The 19,075-nt window shown below is 41.1% G+C and overlaps 2 protein-coding genes and 1 pseudogene across 6 annotated transcripts; all 3 read right to left on the reverse strand.

Annotated features, from left to right (window-relative positions):
- Nucleotides 1-1,577: 1,577 nt before the first annotated feature.
- Nucleotides 1,578-3,884, reverse strand: LOC307033607 (transforming growth factor beta activator LRRC33-like). 3 transcript variants are annotated; one of them, XM_079672144.1, is made up of 2 exons: nucleotides 3,757-3,884; nucleotides 1,578-3,591 (listed from the first exon to the last, which is right to left on the reverse strand). In XM_079672144.1, exon 2 carries the CDS (start codon nucleotides 3,344-3,346, stop codon nucleotides 1,781-1,783), a length of 1,566 nt encoding a protein of 521 aa, XP_079528270.1. In that variant the 5' UTR covers nucleotides 3,347-3,591; nucleotides 3,757-3,884; the 3' UTR covers nucleotides 1,578-1,780. The 3 variants fall into 3 exon arrangements, with proteins under 3 accessions (XP_079528270.1, XP_079528271.1, XP_079528269.1); XM_079672145.1 differs by having other exon boundaries at nucleotides 1,578-3,640; nucleotides 3,757-3,879; XM_079672143.1 differs by having other exon boundaries at nucleotides 1,578-3,634; nucleotides 3,757-3,876.
- An 852-nt stretch (nucleotides 3,885-4,736) lies between these two features.
- LOC307033016 lies at nucleotides 4,737-7,283 on the reverse strand (annotated as a pseudogene). The gene is made up of 6 exons: nucleotides 7,270-7,283; nucleotides 6,639-6,821; nucleotides 6,371-6,519; nucleotides 6,056-6,215; nucleotides 5,816-5,965; nucleotides 4,737-4,846 (listed from the first exon to the last, which is right to left on the reverse strand). The product of its transcript is annotated as an uncharacterized misc_RNA (transcript).
- eda (ectodysplasin A) lies at nucleotides 7,160-18,766 on the reverse strand. 2 transcript variants are annotated; one of them, XM_079670735.1, is made up of 8 exons: nucleotides 18,258-18,766; nucleotides 12,078-12,177; nucleotides 10,065-10,103; nucleotides 9,559-9,729; nucleotides 9,171-9,205; nucleotides 9,017-9,068; nucleotides 8,470-8,594; nucleotides 7,160-8,215 (listed from the first exon to the last, which is right to left on the reverse strand). In XM_079670735.1, the coding sequence occupies exons 1-8, from the start codon at nucleotides 18,573-18,575 to the stop codon at nucleotides 7,955-7,957; spliced, it is 1,101 nt and encodes a 366-aa protein (XP_079526861.1). In that variant the 5' UTR covers nucleotides 18,576-18,766; the 3' UTR covers nucleotides 7,160-7,954. The 2 variants fall into 2 exon arrangements, with proteins under 2 accessions (XP_079526861.1, XP_079526860.1); XM_079670734.1 differs by having other exon boundaries at nucleotides 8,464-8,594; nucleotides 18,258-18,764.
- Nucleotides 18,767-19,075: the final 309 nt, after the last annotated feature.

Consider the following 19,075-nt stretch of genomic DNA (forward strand, 5'->3'; position numbering starts at 1 on the left):
GCTAACAAACAAGCTGTTGCTAATGTCTAAATTCAAGCTACCATTAACCACAAAGTAGATGAATGCAATTTGCTACTTGCATTCCTAGGTTTTACACCTAATACTAATCACACAGTGTTCTTTTCTTCCAGTGCTCTTTGCTTGAACTTGTCAGGCTGCTACCCGATCTAGTACCTAAATCTTGTAGGTGGGGCAACAAAGACATTTACTACAGTTATATTGCTCAAGAGTCAGATTGATATGCATCTGGCTGCCAAGGCTCTAACACTGGCATCGCAGACCTGGCTCTAGCCAGAGTGGTAATGGGCACGAGAACTGACAAAATGGCACTTTGCATGAGTTTTAAAGAAGAAGGATGTGCAATAAGAAGACAATAAGAGGATTGCTTAACAGGATATCCTGCTGCAACGGCAGTTTCTCCGTAGTGTACCCAAGCTGCTTGCTCAGATTGTAATACAATCCTTTCACATTTTGGATCCGTTCACACTGCAATGTCATAGGTATTTTTGCACAGTTTTATCCACACAATCATCCCCCTCCTTTTCAGTGGATCAGCATTGTGGGATGACATTTTAAAGGTAGCTCAAGTGCAGTTGGTTTACCTTATATTTAAAATTATAAGGGTCTTATTTTCCGAAATGTTTTAGATCTATATTCAGTCAGAATGGATCTCACGCTTAGTGGTAATGGCCCCTCCTATTTCATATATTTGTTATCTATGCCTTAAAACAGAAAGTCAGAAATACAAATTCTTTACTCAAACTATCTATTTTGCAGGTTTATAAATGAACGGATTAATATTCTAAAAATAAGTATTGCCTGCATATTCTGGTAGGAACCGAATGTTTATTACATACAGCATCCGTTGTACTGTTGCCACATTTAGCATTATATTTGACAACCAGAGTCAGAGCCGAAGCAGATGTACAAAACAAAATACAGATGCAGAAAGTGATATATAATAAAATGTATCTTGTAAAAAAACAGCCTGACCGATTCAAAACATATTTTTAGACTACAGTGTATAGTTATACTGGGAGGTGTGTGGTGCAGTGGGTTGTGCGTTGGTATTCGGATCAGGGGGTCACAGGTTCAAACCCCACTGCAGTCAGCATGTCGTTGTGTCCCTTAGACACTTCACCCCAAATTGCTCCTATGGGGATTGCCCACAGTATTGAGTATGTAAGTTGCTTTGGATAAAAGCGTCTAACAAGTGACATGTAATGTAATGATGTAATTATACAGAAACTCATACAAGGTCTCTTCTTGGCATCTAATAAGCTTGTTCCGGAGTTCAGATTCTGGGAATGTTATGCAAGGCCTCAAAGACGTCATAAAAAATTGAGCCAAAGCTAAACTTTTAGTTTCAAACAAACATTTCACAATGAAGTATGAGCAAAAAACCTCTGCCTGATTTGGCAAACACTATAAAAAAAACAGCTTGGGAGTCAATAAAGCCAATTTTGATCACAACATTTTGGCTGCACATGATGCATGTTTTACAAGACTAATAATTTGCGGGAAGTCATAAAAGGAAGCCTTGAATGGACTTGAGAATAGAATCATGTCAGACAATGAAGATTTAAATGCATTTTATTAACTAAATGTCAGCTAGTTTTAACAGTCCAAGCCGTTAAACCCCACTTCTGTTCATAGTCAAATTGGTCATGCAAAATGAAACCCACAGGAATAAACCTTTTTACATAATTTTTGTTTCTCACTATATTTAGTTTGCTGTGCATATGACACAGAATAAACCAATGAAACCTGATTTTAAATATTACACTATAAATGATCTCTGGGTGCAAACCAACTTCCTGATGGATAAAATGAACACTGTTAATATTACAGTTGCAAACAACATAATTATGATCACTGTTCCAAAGTGAATGTCCTGTTCTTTCATATGAAACAAACAGTACACTGAACGGTTGTTCAGATAACCTGTCACCGTAACATTTCCACCACTTGTAAAGCATACAGTGTCATTGACATCAAGCACTTTAATCTTTAACTCATCTAGGGTTATCAGCCATTTACTGTCACAACAATTAAAATAATTTCCGCTAATATACATAACATTAAGATGCAGAGATAAAGCAAGCATCAAAGAATGGTTTAAAGACGCAACGTTATTATTTCTAATGTCGATTTCTCTCAGAGGAGAGCAGCTCAAACTGCTGGGTATCACATCTAGACGGTTGTTGGATATGTTTAGCTGCGTTAACGCTGGCATGCAGGGTAAAGACAGATCAGAGCTGGTCATGTTGGTTTCACTGATTATCAAAGACTGAAGAGTCTCTTGTACACCATTTAGTGCATCCTCCTGCATAACCATATGTGCATTTCTTGCAAGGTTTAGAGAAACCAAAGAGCTTTTTAGAAAGGTGTTTTCTTGAAGATTCTTGATGTTGTTTTCTTGAAGATTTAGGTTTTTAAGGGTCCTTAAATTACCAAAGATAACACAGGATATGTTGAGATTTGTTTGCTGTGTTGATTGGTCCATAGAGGCACAAGGTTGCACAGAATTGTCTTGTAGATTTAATGTTTCTATCTGTGTGAGCGCTTTGAGAAATAGTGGAGAAATGTATGCAAGTCCATTACTCTGTAGGTCTAGGTACCTTAAGGAGGGGAAAGAAAGCTGCCGATGGTGTCCTGATTCATAATTTCTTATATTCCACGTGATTTTTTGCAAACAGTTGTAACTGAAATTCAGTGTTTCTAAAGATAAGAGCCGACTCAAAGTCTCCAATGGGAAAGACCTGAAGTGGTTATAGCTCAGGTCAATATAAATGAGTGGCATCAGCCTCCAGTTTGAGTGTAGGATATTTCTTCTAACTGTTTTCTCACGTGTAATTTCACTATATAGATCATTGGCCTCTGTTACCATTGTTGCCTCTGAATTTAGGGCACCAACCATATTATTCTGTAAATAAAGATACCTCAAATTGTTTATTTTTGGAACAATTGGGAAATAAAGGAGATTGTTGTGACTTAGATCAAGAATTTCAAGCCGGTACAACTGGTCATCCTGACATGCAACAAAGAACTCAACTGAATTTTGACTGAGATTAAGATATTTAACTTGAGTTAATTTAAAATCACAAATATGGGCAAGGTTATTTTTGGCCAAGTTAAGCATCTCTAATTGGCTCAATGGTTCAAATGTCCCCTGTTCTATGACCGATATCTGATTGTCATCAATAGTAATGGCCCTCAAACCTTTACTCTCTTTGAACAAGTTGTGTGAAAGTCTTGTTAAAGCATTACCAGTCAATTTAAGTTGACCAAGAGATGGTTTGTTTCTAAGGTACAGTCCCACTGCATCATTTCTCAAACCATTCATTGATATGTCCAAACTCTTCAGTCCACTGATGGATTGGAGGGCTTTGACGTTACTGCCAAGGTTGTTGTTCAGCGCATTTCTGGACAAATTCAACTCCTCAAGATGAGTCAGGTTTTCAAAAGCTCCTTCGGAGATGAGATCCAGCTGGTTGGCGCTCAGGTCCAGCTGTTCCAAGTAAGGCAAAGCAAGTGTGTGCAACTGTCTGATGAAGTTATTGGACAGGTCTAGTCTTCTGAGCCTTAAATCTAAATCCAGAGGGACAGAATAGAGATTTTGATTGTTCCAGGACTGCTCCTTGAAATGAAAGGAAAATTAATCATAATCAAAGAGGGACCCATAAAAGCCAAAGTAAAAAAAAAAAAAAGACATTGCTATTGCAAAACATTTGAATTGTATAATCTTTGGCCTACCTTGGGCTTGTGATGTGTCAGTCCAGTTATATAAAGGTCATGGCCGACTGACCAGAGAAGTAGGAGATTAGAGAACATATGTCTGACCATTCTCAATCTGTTGCTGCTTCTGCTGCTGTTCAACTGTACCACTACTGCTGCCAGAGCTCAAACACACCCTCTTATAGCCATGCTTCATAAAAAAAAGCGAGCGAGCAAACAGCTGTGGACACCAGATAGGCATTGTGGATATATTTAGACAATGAAGGCCTGACCACTGATATATTGCTTTCTTTAAAAAAAAAAACTCTCAGTAACGACATATTTAATTTTGATAAAAAAGAGGCACTTAGACAAGTGTGTACATGTTTTTTTCTATTTATTGTGATCAATTATACATATTACATCTTTAGTTACAAACTTGTATACTACAGTAAGTGATAATTCATTTGTACTTTGACATATTATCCGATCTATAACTACTTTAATTGTATCATGGTTTATTTTTAAATATCTACAGTGTTAAGGAGTTCGTGTTAACCAGGACAACACCGCCAGAGCTGCATATATTTATACCTTTGTTTGTTCCTGACATAATCTTAGGAAAACGGAAACCATTCTAAAATAGACGAGAGGAACAAATAAACAGACAAGCGGAGGTTGAGCTGGAGGATAGCCCCATGTAAGGTATAAAGAGCCATACTAAAATAGACTGATGAAAGGAGGTGGTAGCACACATAAACAATGCTAGAGGGCAGGCCCACGTGTACCTGAAAGACACAGCTTAGAACTAAGGATTTAAATAGTAATGTGAAAGAAAAGGACACATGAGATGGACAGTTAATTAAAAAAGTTGATAATCCATTTTCCTGAGATTAATGACATGTCCCGACAGTTTTCCTGCTGCTGTCACTTCTGTCCTTTATCAGCATCCCCTCACACAGCTCAGCGTCAGTTTCCCACTTCCTGCAGCATTGTTATCATCTTCAGACCGACTTGTTTCAGTTTAGCTGTATGACACAAAAAAAGGTGGATTGTGCATCCATAGAGATGAGGATGTGTAGCCTGTTGGGTATCACCAACTCTAGCTCATCATCCTGATGCAGCTGCACTATGCCTGTGGCAAAGGACAACAAAACGAATCAAAGGAGATAAAAGATAGGTGACAGGGGCCAAGAGAGGACAGACTCTTCAAGTCCCTGCAGCTGTTCCTGGAGGAATGAAAGCCAATGAAAAGATATATTTGTTGACCCCTCAAAGAAAACGGTGAAGAGGCTGCAAGAGTTGATGAAATAGTGCAACATTTTGGGAAAAACACACAAACATAATTTCTGCCCAGAGCTCAGTGAGAAGATCAATACTACTCTGATGCCTGAACTGTAAATATAAAACAATACAGCCAGCAGCTGGTTTGTTTAGCTTAGCACAAAGAGTTTAAACAGATGGAAACAGCTAGCTCCGTCCAATGGTAACACAATCCTTCTTCCTGCAGCACATAATGTCATTCATTCAAACTGTTCGCCTCAGTGTGACGATGAGACACCACAGTGTGACAACAAAATAGTCCGGTACAACCACAATGTGTTGCTTTTACAAATATATCAAACACAATGGTGGCAAATGTAGTTTAAACTATGGACAGAGCGGGGTTAACTAGTTCAATTAGAAACTTAAGACGCGAGAACAGAGTTGGAATTGAAACACAACCCAATTGTTTCACTAGTAGTCCGTTTACACTAGCTGCTACAGTTTATTTCTCAAAGCTTTAATCCATTATCCAATGGATTACGAGATTGCGTATCAGCCAAGGCCTTCAGCCTTTTTTGCTTTCCACATGGACTGTTTACCTGTATCCAACTAAAGCCAGCTCTATGTGAACGATGATACTACTTGGACTACAAATTGCAAAAAAGATTTACAGCCTGGTGGCCGTAGCGTTATATGTAAGAACCAGATATGAAAGTGTTGTGAATCTCCTTATTTAACTCTTGGCAAGACAGCAAATGCGCATATTTATTTCCCCCAAATGTTGAAGTATATGTTTAAGCTGCCACTATGCAGGCCAACAGTATCGCCTCACTGACCTCATGTGTAGCATGTATTGGCAGGAGTTTCATCAGCCATCTCTTGCAAGCAAACGCAACAGCTCTGTTGATGTGGTCCAAGTTTTATTGAAAGCCCAACTGCGAATGATATGACCCATGACTGTACTTGGGCTATTGAACAAAACCTGTGAATTAAGCAGAACATCAGCGGAACAGTTGTAACAAATCAGATGTAATATCAATTTAGTTATGCTTGAATTACAGTGACACAATACTTGTCCAAACACCAAGTCAAATCCATCTTCTTGGACAACAATTCTGTTTTCCTTTTGTGAAATTGCATTTCCTTGCTGTGCAGAAACAGTCCAAGGGATCACCGTTATATTTCCTATGGGAGGAGGCAAGTTACTCAAAATAATGGCATACACTGCGATGCTGGAGCCAAGTACTTGAATTTACTTTTATCTCTTATGTCTGGCTGTGTGTGTTAGCTGTTAACTGCAGGAATGATGTTGGAACTGGCAATAGGAGAAAAAATAAACATATTACTTTATTTTTATTAACTTAGCATGTACTGGTAATGTTCTCACCACCTGGATTGACCGTAACTAATGGAAACATTTTCAGTTCTCAGCTCCAACCCACCTCTGCAGCTGCCCTGTTCCCGTCTTACTCTCCAAGAAAACATCTTCAGAGAACTCTGTGCTTTTAGAAAAGTACTTGGCTTTATCTCCCAAGAGAAAACAAAGCATTAGGAGACCATTTATTATTGCAGCTTTATCTGAGAACTCACTAATGGCATAAATCTCAGTAGTACAATGTCCAAGATGACTCCATCCTGCATAATCAGTGACATACCTCCCTTGTTTGAGACATCTTGGCCATTTTCCCATTGACTCCCTCAGAAAGTGGCTGATTTAAATTGTAGAATGATGTCCCCTTGGAGTTTTGGAAAATCATTTTTCTAAAACACTGGCTCTGTGCACCAGGAAAAGACAAAACATAAATGCTGTGAGTGATAATAAAGCATTGTGAGACAGACTGCATGTCCTCAAGTTATTCAAATGGGTGAGGTCACTTCAGTTAACCCCGGAAACCTTAAATGTTCCGTTTCACAATGCGTTTCTAAATGAGGAACTATCTTTCCTCTGCCTTTCAACATGGAACTCATTTAGATTGTATGAATAGTACAGCCACATTTGCAGTGTATTGTGAAACTTGCACTCAAAGTAAAAGCCACATTTTAATAAACGCCTCACTCAAAGAACATCATTTGTTCTTGTCAATACTTGTGCCAGCAGAGTCCAACATGAAAGAGGAGCATTAACCTTTTAAATCAATACCACCTTCTACACAACAACAAGAGAAAGACAAAAGCATTTAGACAAAAAATGTAACATTTAATCCATCAATCAACTCCATTTACAAAAGTATATCCCTTTTTATATACAATATGTACAGAGACGTATTAACAATATCATTTTCCCACATGGATTCATTCATTCGATAACTAAACAATAGCACTGTAACAAAACATATCGCTGATATTCTGCAGGGATGCTGTAGTGCAAATGTGTGCAAAATATATAGTGCTGTTGCTCTTTGAATACCTTATAACTCCAGTTTTATGAATGTTTCTCTACTTTGCATAGATTCATTTATACTTTCTTTGAACGTGTATATGATCCATTGAAAAATGTATAGCCTAGGGGTATATGGAGCTTAAAACCTTTTGTAAAACCACTTACTTATAAGTGTTAATATAATTAAATTAATACAAATTGCCAAGTACAAAAACTGCAAGTAAAACATTTTTGAATCGTTTTTTGGAGATACAAGATTATCATTCAACAGCACTTACAAATATGTAAATATTAAGTATATGTCAGCGCAGTGTCCTTCCTTGTTATAAAGAGAGATGCCAGCGTCTGTGTTGACACAAAAGGGAGACTATAAATAGAAACGTCTGTTTGATGAGGCTCATCAACACTGATCTCTTTGCTCGTGGGGGGAAGCCTAAACGTCTATATTGTCCTTTTTTATAATAGAGAACTGGGAGTGAACAAAAGTTGCAGAGGGGGTCCTCAACTTTGAAACCCGGAGGATTTAAGTTTCCTCTAAACGGGGGCAAGACTTTGGGCATTTCACGTAGAGGGCTGGTGGCTGTGTAGCTTTCAGTTCTGTCCAGCAGATGGAGCCTCTCCAAGTCTGACACTTCCCAGGAAGGTGGTGTGATTGGTCATGCTGATGAGAGTGTCCTCGTACACTATGCGTATGGAAATCCTCTGGCCGGCTCGAAGCAGGCTCACCCCGGCTGTGTAGCAGGTGTTGAACTTGCGCTGTCCTGTCTCGATGCTGCAGGTGCAGCGAAGGAACGGGTTGGAGTCCACCATCACCTCATAGCTGGCGATGTCAGTGAAGTTGAGGTAGTACACCTGGCGGAGACATGAAATTCACACAAGACTGAGAGGGGTAGTGATATTCAAGAGCTTATGTAATGCTGGAACAGCTGGAATATCAGAGTAGCAACAACGCTTTGAGTTATAGCATAGGGAGAATAAATATCCCGCCGCTATAACTCAAAACATTTAAGCAAAGCAAGCCGGTTTTTAAGTTAGCTACTGAGCACCTGCCAGTTATTTTGTCTATAAATTATAAGAGTTACGTCAAGGACCGTACTCACTTCTACCTGACTATATATGAAGTAGACACCGTCCAGCAGCACCTCCAGCTCTCCAGAGCGAGAGTGCATTTTAAACACGCGGTGATGGATGGACACCATCTTCCAGTTCCTCAGGATGCCTTCAGACAGATCTAAACACGTCACAACAAACCAGAGGCAAACGGTCAACATAGACAGCTTCCAGCAGTGTTTAACTCAAATCAGAGCTCAGTTGAACATAATAAACCTGATAATGACGCATGCAGTCTTTTGCTGCTAGCAGCCTGCTAGCAAGCAAGGCTCACCCCGAGATAACACAGGTCTGACTTGTAATGTACTGTAAGCCTATGGCTGTATCCTAATCCTGTGATAGCTATAGCATTACTATAATCTTAAATAATCCTCAAGTAAATATTTACAACCACATTAAGCCCTCTAAACAGAATATATTTTACAATATTTGTATTCTGGTGTAAGTCTATGTATAGTCCAACAGTTGCAGATCTTTGTTGCAGTTACACCTCTGCCTTTTTGATTTATAAGGAAACCTAACAGAGTAAAACAGAAGACTCACCCTCTCTCACTTGGATGGTTGTCTCCTGCCCTTGCAAATGAACCACTGCAGGCTGAAACATAAAGATCTCTGGTGACTAATCTGGTTACATAGTAAAACAAGAGAACATCTGTTTCATCAGGGACATTTTATTTTAATAGCTGACATACTCTACCTGGTATTCTTTTATTTTCGTCTTATCGGGAACCCCTGCAACAAAAAGGAAAGACAGACATGATGAATTTCTGGCTTTCAACACTGCTGGGGAACAAAGGAGAGGATGACGATTAAAAGAAAACAAACAGTGAAATAGTTTAAGGAACGAACACTGCTCTCCCACACTATGTTTGACATGCTGCATCAGAAACTCTCACTGTGAAGGCAATGAGTTCATCGATTTTGACAACTTGAGCCCTCTTCTAGTGTGGGAACGTGTCTACATACGGGAAAATAATGTAATCTAAGAACCAATCTCTCAACTCCTGGGTGTTTTCCAGTCCTCCTGCTGGAGACTTGGCTATCTCAGCGCATTATCGCGTCGTTTCTATTTCAAGTTTTAATACCTGCTGGACCTTGAGTGCCCGGAGGTCCCTGCGGCCCGGGGGGTCCAGGGGGTCCTGAGGGCCCTACAGCGTTGCTTCCTGGAATACCGGGGATTCCAGGGATGCCCGGTGGCCCCTGTGGGCCCGGGGGACCCGGGGGGCCAGGAGGGCCTGGCACAGACCTTTTTCTTCCTGTAAAGAGAGAAAGCAAAATGGTTGGCAATCAAAGAAGTTGAGAAAAATAATCTTTTGACTATCAAGTCAACTTTATTTATATAGCCCAAACTAACGAACATTACACAGACTTTACAATCTTTATCAATACAGATTGTACAGCTTGATATGAAGATAGGCAAAAGGCAGGAAAAATGTGCTTGACGGACTGAATCAACCATTGAACCACTGTTGGCGTACAAGGTTACTGGATTTTGGACGACATCTCAAGAGAACTAACAGAGAGTATGGAGCAGGTAGCAGTCTTATCAATGACCAACCATCAGTGAAAGGTTGGTTAAATCATGTATTACCTTTTTTCTTCTCTTTCCTCCTTTCCCTTCCAGTAGATTCTGTAGGAAATAAAAACAGTGTGATTGAACTTGAAATGGTCTCGTGCACAATTATCATCTCCGGTAACATCTCTAGTACCCAGCGCGCTGTGTAGGCATCCTAAATGGGCTAAAATAACAGATTCAGATGTTCGGCACTGGAGTGGAGGTATGTCAGTCTGTGGTATCTTCTAGTGTAGTAATTTGTAAGTGTGGTTTCACCTCCTCTGTATGAACAAGTGCCTTAAGCATTCACAGGCAGTGGAACTGGAGAAGATCATTAGAGAGATACTTTATCCTGCCAAAATCCTTTTCTTTGAATTAGGCCCAGATGGAGAATGTAGATGAAAGTGTGTGTACATGTGTGTGTGTGCTTCTCCCCTTTACAACCATGTGTAAGTGTGTGTGTTGCGTGTGTGCATGGATGTTGGTGTGGCATTGATGTCAGTGCTTAAAAGACAAAATGCACTTGGTGAGTGTCTGTGTGTGTGCAGCTGAAGAATCCTTTTCAAAAAGCCGTCTTGCTTCTCTTGTGTTTACCATGTCATTACAACTACAAAGACCATTTAACCTTAAAACCTCACAGTTTGAGCCCCCCTCAAAACATATGGCCAGTGTTTCTCCTCTGGCTAAATGACTGGATGCATCCGCATAGATTTGTCTTAACGAGCAGCCCTATCTGGAATCTGGTGCCCGTTAGGAGTGCCCAGAACACACACACACACACACACACACACACACACACACACACACACACACACACACACACACACACACACACACACACACACACACACACACACACACACACACACACACACACACACACACACACACACACACACACACACACACACACACACACACACACACACACACACACACACACACACACACACACACACACACACACACACACACACACACACACACACACACACACACACACACACACACACACACACATCTAAGGCTGAGATTACAAAAGCCTTTGTCTGTGGGCTGAGCGCAGAGGAGAGACCTGGGAATGATTAGTGTTTAGAGGCTCGGGACTTTACTGATTTATGTAGAAAGTCTCAAAGGTGAGTTTTTTCTTCTAATTTAAACACAATCACTAAACTTCCCCCCCAAGTATTCAGTGTCACGCCACAGACATTGGAATGCCTTGTGATCATGCTGCACTTGTTGCACTCAGACATGAAACTTCAAAGGCTTTGCTTTTTTTATTTGCATAGCTCACATTCTAAACAAAAACTACAAAAGCAAATTCAGACATATTGGCCATATGGTTTGCTGCAGAGCTATTGATTACGATAAATCATTTCGGAGGGATTAATGAAAGCCATCTAATTCTCAGAAATGGCCACCTGGTTCTTTAAAGTTACTTTATGTACTACAAAGTGGTTCTGTTTCTCATCTTTTTTTCTGATGGTTCAGAGCTGGCCGATAACATATTTTGAATACAAAATTCTCAATCTGCTTATTTGACAGATAGAAAATATATTTTGGGGACCTATTATTATTTCAACCCGGGCTCCGCTGTCTGTTTCAAATTGGTGAAACCCTCCCAAACCCCTTGTTTGCTATCCAAGTAATAATCAATCCCATTCCATTTAATCATTCGCTCTATAAACTATGCAACATTTTGTGGTGGAGCTGCTTTGTTAAGTTAGCACAAAGCAATAACAAAAATCAATTCCACGAAAAGTGAGAAACCATTAAAAAACCGTTTTGAAAATGTAAGAGCTTTAAGCCCCTTCAAACGTCTGTTATTTACACTGTACCTCTCCAAACAAACGGAAATGACAGTTGCTCAACAATTCCCGGAAATAGATGCAGGTTTGCGTTTCTTTTTTGGTCATATTGGGTACTGAATTTGAAGTTTGAGCCTGACAAATGCAGAAGGGATAGATTACATGTCTGAATACAACTTCCGTATAACGTATAAGGACAAGACACAGCATTAGTAGATGATGATAATTCCAAACAACATACCTGTTTCTGGCTGCTTGCCGGGACTTCTTTTCGCTCGCTGAGTTATGCCCCTGTTGTCCTGTGTGGCGTGGAATTCACTATTTCTTTGCACTAACTTCTCCTGATGAAAAACAAAAAGATAATAGTAATGAGTATGGATAATTCGTTTTGCAGAAAATTCAAGAGGGCCACTAGCTTTATGCACCAAGACTCTTCAGAATATCAATGGCAGGCAAGACCACACCATATGAATTCTGTGGGGCTAACAAAAGGAAGGAGAAGTCTTTAAGAGCGAAACTCATGTTTCAAGTGCACTTTTCTTTTCTTGGTGGATAATGTTTGCACAGAGACAACTTGGGGCATTTGTAAAGATGTGAGACACTGACAGCCAACACATTCATTTGAGGCCAAGTCATTGTCTGTCCCATTGGGGCTGTAACCTATCCTGTAACCCAAGTCACTTTTGTCTGTGTTTCTGCCGTTTGAGACAGTCACCTGGACACGACTGCTCTAAAATTCACCTTTTCATACAAAAGGAGGGCATGAATTGTGGTTAATCTGAGAGCAATACCCATTCATGTGGCACCTGGTCCCAGCCCTATTCAGTGGTAGCAAAGAAAAGGGATCTGATGTAGCTGGTCTGAGCTCATCCCTAAAAACAGGAAAAGCTTTGCTACAGTGGTGGGGTGTTCCCATGGGCGAGTGAGTGGCGGGACAAACCACATGCCTGTGTTCTTAAGTGACTGGTTATGGTCGACCTACATTCACATGAACTCTGTAGGACGTGCTGACCTGACTGTAGCACGCTCGAGACGAGACCGGCTCTGAACACAAAATATGTTTCGTGCTAAGGATTCAGAGTATAAAAACGAAGATCGTTTAAGAGTCACTTTGTGTTAGAACTGCCAGTTTCTGATCACATCTTTGGAGGAAGCCCAGAATACGATAGACAAAGAAACTTGGCACTGTGGAAACACAACAAGACCACCCAAAGCCTTCTTTTCGTCGAACTCCTTAATATACAAGATCATTTACAGTCAGCATAAATAATATTAATATTGTCAGGAATAAAGCTCTCGATAGCTGAGGACATACGACCAGGCAACTTGTATATTTGTGCCGGACATCTGCTTGGAGTTTGAATAACTGACATCTCTGAAGCAGTGACACGTGCTCCCCCTTAGCATGGATCAAAAGATAATAAATAATGATGTATCATTTATTCCTTACTGCTGGGAATGAATCAGACAAGCTTACTGACAGACACTTTGACCTTTCTTATCCCAGTTGGGTACGTACAAGATGACATACTCCCCGTTTCCAGCTGTGGCGCTCAAGTAAACATAGTTGTTAAACCCCGACGGTGAGAAAAGTCTTTCTCTGGAAAGCACTGTGAACTCCCAGTGCCTCTTTGTGTGGTTTTCAAGCAGAGCCACTGAAGGACCGACAAGACAGACACGAGAAGTTATGTTTCCAGTTTCTTCTATACCTCGTCTCAGATGTGGGGGAACCCCCCCCCCCCCCCCCCCCCTCCATCATTGTGGTGAGGGATGAGCTTTATCATGTCAAACACCCCCCGCTGGCAAGCTCAAAGTAGTTAAAGTCTACAACACTGACCAGCTGCCAGCGATGTCTGACCTTATAAGCACGGGAATTCCAGCCTGATGGAGGAGTATGTGTTGGAGCGGTTCGTCGACACACAGCCAGATGTTCCCGCGAGCAGCGACGTTCGCTGTTCATTTGGTGCGCAGGTGTCTCCACATCTCCTCTCCAGCTGTTGGCATATAGGGGGCTTTTACCTCTCAAAGGATTCTGGGTGTATGTTCAGGCATATGGCATTGCACTTTCGTCTGTTCTGACAGCCAAACATGATTCAACAGCCAATTTCTGGCCCGGGAATTAAGCTCCAACAGAACAACAAAAAAACAAACAAGCAATCTGCAAAGCTACTACCAAAACTGGTGTGCCTGGGGTTGCAGATGAAGGCAACTGTGATAAAAAGAGGGGTTTTGCGCCGTTGTTTGCTTCATTTCACTTCATTACAACATTTACAACCTTCTTACCCTTCAAAGGCACGCAGAGTTACAGTAAATCAGGATGACAACGTGTTGGTATGTATGCCAAGTGCCAACTATTGAGTAAACCATTCTTTTTCAGCACAAGGGAAAAAATGCTATTAATTAGAGGGCTTTCAAATCTTCAAAGCGTGGGGGGTGCTGTTGCGCGCAGAGGACGAGATTCCCTGTTGTTTCGTGAGGATATGACTAAAAATCAGTCACCCCAGGGATGTGTAATTTAGTCATCACAAGACTTATTTTGCCCTATTAACAGGTTTTTAACACTATTACAATAGCTTGTATCTCTACACATTCCTGAACGTAGACCACAGCAGATCCCTTACATTCATAACTTTTCAGGCTGTTTAGGAAAATAAGAGGCAAGGGGTTCAGTGTTTTTTGGACCAATACTGTTTCCCAGACATTCTGGTTGCTGAAACAGTCTCAAACAAAAATTATTCATGTAATTGCGGTTAAAGTTAAAAAGTTGAAGAGGTGAAACTCGGGGCTTGTGGCTGCGAGTACCAAATGCAGACTCGGTGCCCATTACTTCTGTACAAGCATTACTTAGTGTAATGGCATGCATAAGGCTGAGAATTGTCACTGTAACAGCGTGTTCTCTTCTTAAATATCATTTAAATAGAGGAGTGTCCTCAGCTCAGCCAATATCAGACACTGCTCTCTGGAAGGCCATGTGTTTTAAACCATAACTTGGGTAATTGAATAAACAGCATCCATAGATTGTCATCTAAAAAAGCTGTGGAGCTCAACCTAAGGGAAATGTTGTCTGTCAGCAGCCAATCACATTTCACATTGTTGCAACACTGCTGGCAAAGCGACTTCTAGCTGAATGCTGTGAATGCTTGGAGAATTTATTATTTTGGTGGATGTTTGTGACTCTGGACTTAATCTTTACAGGGCATCTACACCATCTGTCTGTCAAGACAATTCAGTCTTATATGGAAAAATGTGCAGCCTCGTATCTCTGATGTTTCGACCTCCTCTGCATTGTGCTTTTATGACACTTGTGTCCTTACTGATTAATTCCTTACATGGAGGCTCGCTCCATTCTGCTCATATCATACTGCTGTTTTAACTAATCATGCACTGGTCACAATTAAAGTAGATGTGGGTGACAGCCCACCCCGGCGCCCCACAGTTTGTATGCTGCTGAGGACTTTGTGTCCCATCAAACTGACTTTTTTTAATAGCCGTTAACTAGACTCCAGATGTTTTAGCATCTGTTCTCTGTGAGACTTTGAAGGCATACATCAGAGGAGAAAATTATTTCATATAATGGTTATAAGAAAAATGTTAGGCTGAAGAATAAAACGCTATCTGAGCTAACACAATTAAATATTCGAAGGGTTGACTTTTACGATGTGTCACTCACTGAGGTGATTAAGCGTCAGGCTGTGAGTGACACTTGCTCTAATTCAGTAATGGCCTGCATCACACTCCTAAGAGCTACACACACCTGGGAGGGGCTTTTACTGTTGGGAACTGCGTAGATCTGCTGGACAGCTGGGATTTACTGCCTTGCTCAAGGGCATACCGACTGTGAATGTTGAGGGAAAGACTGTTTCTTCACTCCCCAGGCCCGGATCATAAATGACCACATCATCTGCGTTCATTAAGAAGCAACTAGTTAGATCTGACACAGTGTGAGCTGTTTAGGGGTTTGTTATTTTTAAGTGCAAGTTGGAAACAGGTACATTTCTCCCACCATTTAAAAAATAATAATAATAAGGTTTCCAGGTTCAATAAGCACTATTTCTAGAAAAATCTCTAAAGATCTATAAGCATTTCAATAATTTGCTACCAAATTCTGAATCTACATCTGAGGAAAATGCACTTTCAAAAAGTTTGGACATCCTGACAGACTCAAATATAAATATATTGTTACAAATGTGCAAGTTTGATTTGCCATATTTGCAAACTAAAGTAGCAGCAGTCCCTCCTCTGTTCACAAAACACAACACCGATCAGACACTTTGTGTTACAGCTTGTACAGCCTAGATCCTTATCTTAGATTAATATCCACGATCACTTTTGCTCAGATCTGTTCTGGAGATACGCTTTCAGTAGAAAAATGCCTTGATACTAGATATCATTTTCCTCCTGAAAAAAAATGACCAGTGGTAGATGAATAGAAGACGACAATGGGACAAAATGAATTTAAGATTTGACCAAACTAAAAATAGGAACAATATATAAATGTTATATAACTAAAGTTAAGCTTAATTTAGTTCTGGAGTAAAAGAGGACTGGGGTTTTAATTTATTTAAGCCAACTACAAAGAAAACACCTGTGCTTGTTTCAAAGCCACTGTTTTCTATTTCTGTTATAGAACTCATGTCAATGCCATTTTCGATTTTGTTTTCCAGTTAAAAAGGAAAGTCAATCCTCCATGAACCAATAATCTAAACAAAAAATGTATCTTTCTATTTTAATTTACTTAAAAAGCTTCTAAACAAAAGACTGACCAGACTATCCGATATTCACTACTGTTATTCCTTGAAGCGAGACACTTTTCTTTTTCAAAATACAGAGAGGATCAAGTCCATCTGAGCTGAGGGTACATTAAAACCTGGTATTATGTCTGCTTTATTTCATGTATGTCTTTTTGTGGGGTGTACGTTTGTGCCTAATGCTTGTTTTTGCTTTGTTTTCTCTGAAGGCTTTCTGTTCTGTTACACTTGTCTGTATACCTGCACATCACATCCAATCACACTGATGCTGCCTTTGATGAAGACTTGTGTGAAAAATCCAATAAACAATCTGTAGCTCTACAGTACAGATTCTTCAAAGGAAATGCCTCAAAAGCTAACAAGTGTGGCCGCTGCGTCCAAATGCCACATGCTCCTGTTTCTCCAACTATGTAAACTGTGGGATGTGTAATCAGAGTTGTTTAATGCAGACATCTGGCAAGGACAGCATCACAGCGCTGTTAAATATTTACAGCTGGTCCACAGTCTTTCACCTCATGAAGCGTCCCCATCTGGGTTGAATACCAGGCCCATCTCACTCGGCTCTAACCAGGGAAACCAAACTAAAATAAGCTTAGCAAAGGACACACTGACAACTACATGAATAGGCTAAGTTCCCCACTTGTGAGAGGAAAATGTTATAAAGACCATTTGCAGCAATTTATCTTTTGAATGTTTCCTACAGAGACATGAATGCCTCCATCCTCTGAGTGACTATGAAGTAGATTTCTCTGCTTAGCTGAATGTCCAGCCAATACCCCACACAGCGGATAATTTTCTCTGCAAAGAGGTTACACAACCGATGACATGTGAGCTAATTGAACAAGTAATACAGAGTTGAGACCTACGCTTGGTCCCTTTGTACTGATGAAATTAGGGATTGTGTGGTGGTGGGGGCTGGTGGTCTGTGCCAAAGCCACAGACAACACAATGAACATTCAATCAGGCCACTGCCAGAAAAGAAAACACATGTGAGACGAGGCTGGCTTAGCTCCAAGTACCAACTGCCCCATCTAAGTCCTGATGAATTTACATCAGCCCTTGGGCTTTGCACCTGCTGGTGATCCAGTTCATTTTCCGTCCACCTGCTGCAGCACATTGACTGACCCCTCTCTGTGAATCCAGCTGGGTAGGCTGCCTAAGCATCTACCTCTGTCTGCTCAGAGGGAGCTCTGGAAACAAGACAAATCAAGTTAAATGCAGTTTGATTACAAAAAAAATCTTTTCGGAAAAAAACGAGTTAACTGATGAGTTTTCTTTCTGCAGTTTCTGTTTTTTTGGCAACATTTGAAACCTTAATTGATATGCCCCCCTGGAAGCGTTTACCTGAACATGAGACTTTGGCCAGGTGACAGACTTTAACGTGTATACATTGGTGCATCTCTGTCCAAGAAATCATGCAGACGGGAGCAGTGACTCAAAACATATTTGTCTGGAAACTGAGACTGGCAAAACTTCGTGACAGGCTACTGTAAAATAAGTTGCCCAGGAACATGCCATGACAGAGCACAGAACCTGACACCTTGATACGGGAACAGGAGGGCTGAGTAGAGGTGAATGAACACGAACAGCCTCCATGTGAGGAATGAAAACAATGTCACCTTCCATTAGCGGCCTTTTTAATCTTTGTTACACTCTTTGAAAATATATTTTACCTCTGGACCCTCTGCGCCGCGGCTGCTGACGGAGTCCAGGTGGCCGGGTGAGAGCAGCGCCGCCGGGTCAGCCATGTCACTCCCGGCAAGTGTCATTATTGAATCCCGCTTCTGGTGGATAATTTCCCTTTTGACTTCGGAGCGCAGGTCCAAATAGCAGACCAGGGTGACAGCGTGCAGAGACAGCGACAGTAGGAATAATCCCAGGAAGACAACACTGCTGCTCCGACTCCTGCACTTCTTGTTGCACGTGCAGGGAGCTGTTATGTGCATCACTTTGTCCGGGAAATCCTCCGCGGATGAACCATCGCATGCCATTATCGGACAGAGCACGAGTCAGAGGCACTTTATCTCGGCATAATCGGCTCGTTAGTCTCGCGCGGGCCGCGGCTTTTCATTAACGTGGAGACTCATAGGTGCAGCAGCAGGTCGGTGCAAACTTCTCTGAGTATCTGTAGTAACAATGGGGACCCGCCTACCTCTTTTCTGATTGGTCGATGACAATTACGAACCCAGACAGTCCGGGCCAGAGGTTGGGGGCTGGAGCCACCAGGTGCAGTAATTGAGCGACACCTAATGGACAAAGTGCGCAGCTGCAGCTTCTGTGAGATGATGGTGTGAGAGTATCCCCCCTTTTTAATCCCCCTTTTTATTTGTGTTTGTGTGATTATTATGCAGCACATTGTGTGACCCTTGTCAGTGATTATTCTTCTGTTCTGGGAGTGTGACTGGGGATGGGTGCCGGTCACTGAGTGCTTGTGTTTTATGTGTTATAGGCTTTAGACATGCTATTTTCCATTGGTGTGTTTTGTTTGGAC

Source organism: Notothenia rossii (genome assembly GCF_949606895.1).
Source record: "Notothenia rossii genome assembly, chromosome: 3".
In the NCBI taxonomy this organism is placed as follows: domain Eukaryota; kingdom Metazoa; phylum Chordata; class Actinopteri; order Perciformes; family Nototheniidae; genus Notothenia; species Notothenia rossii.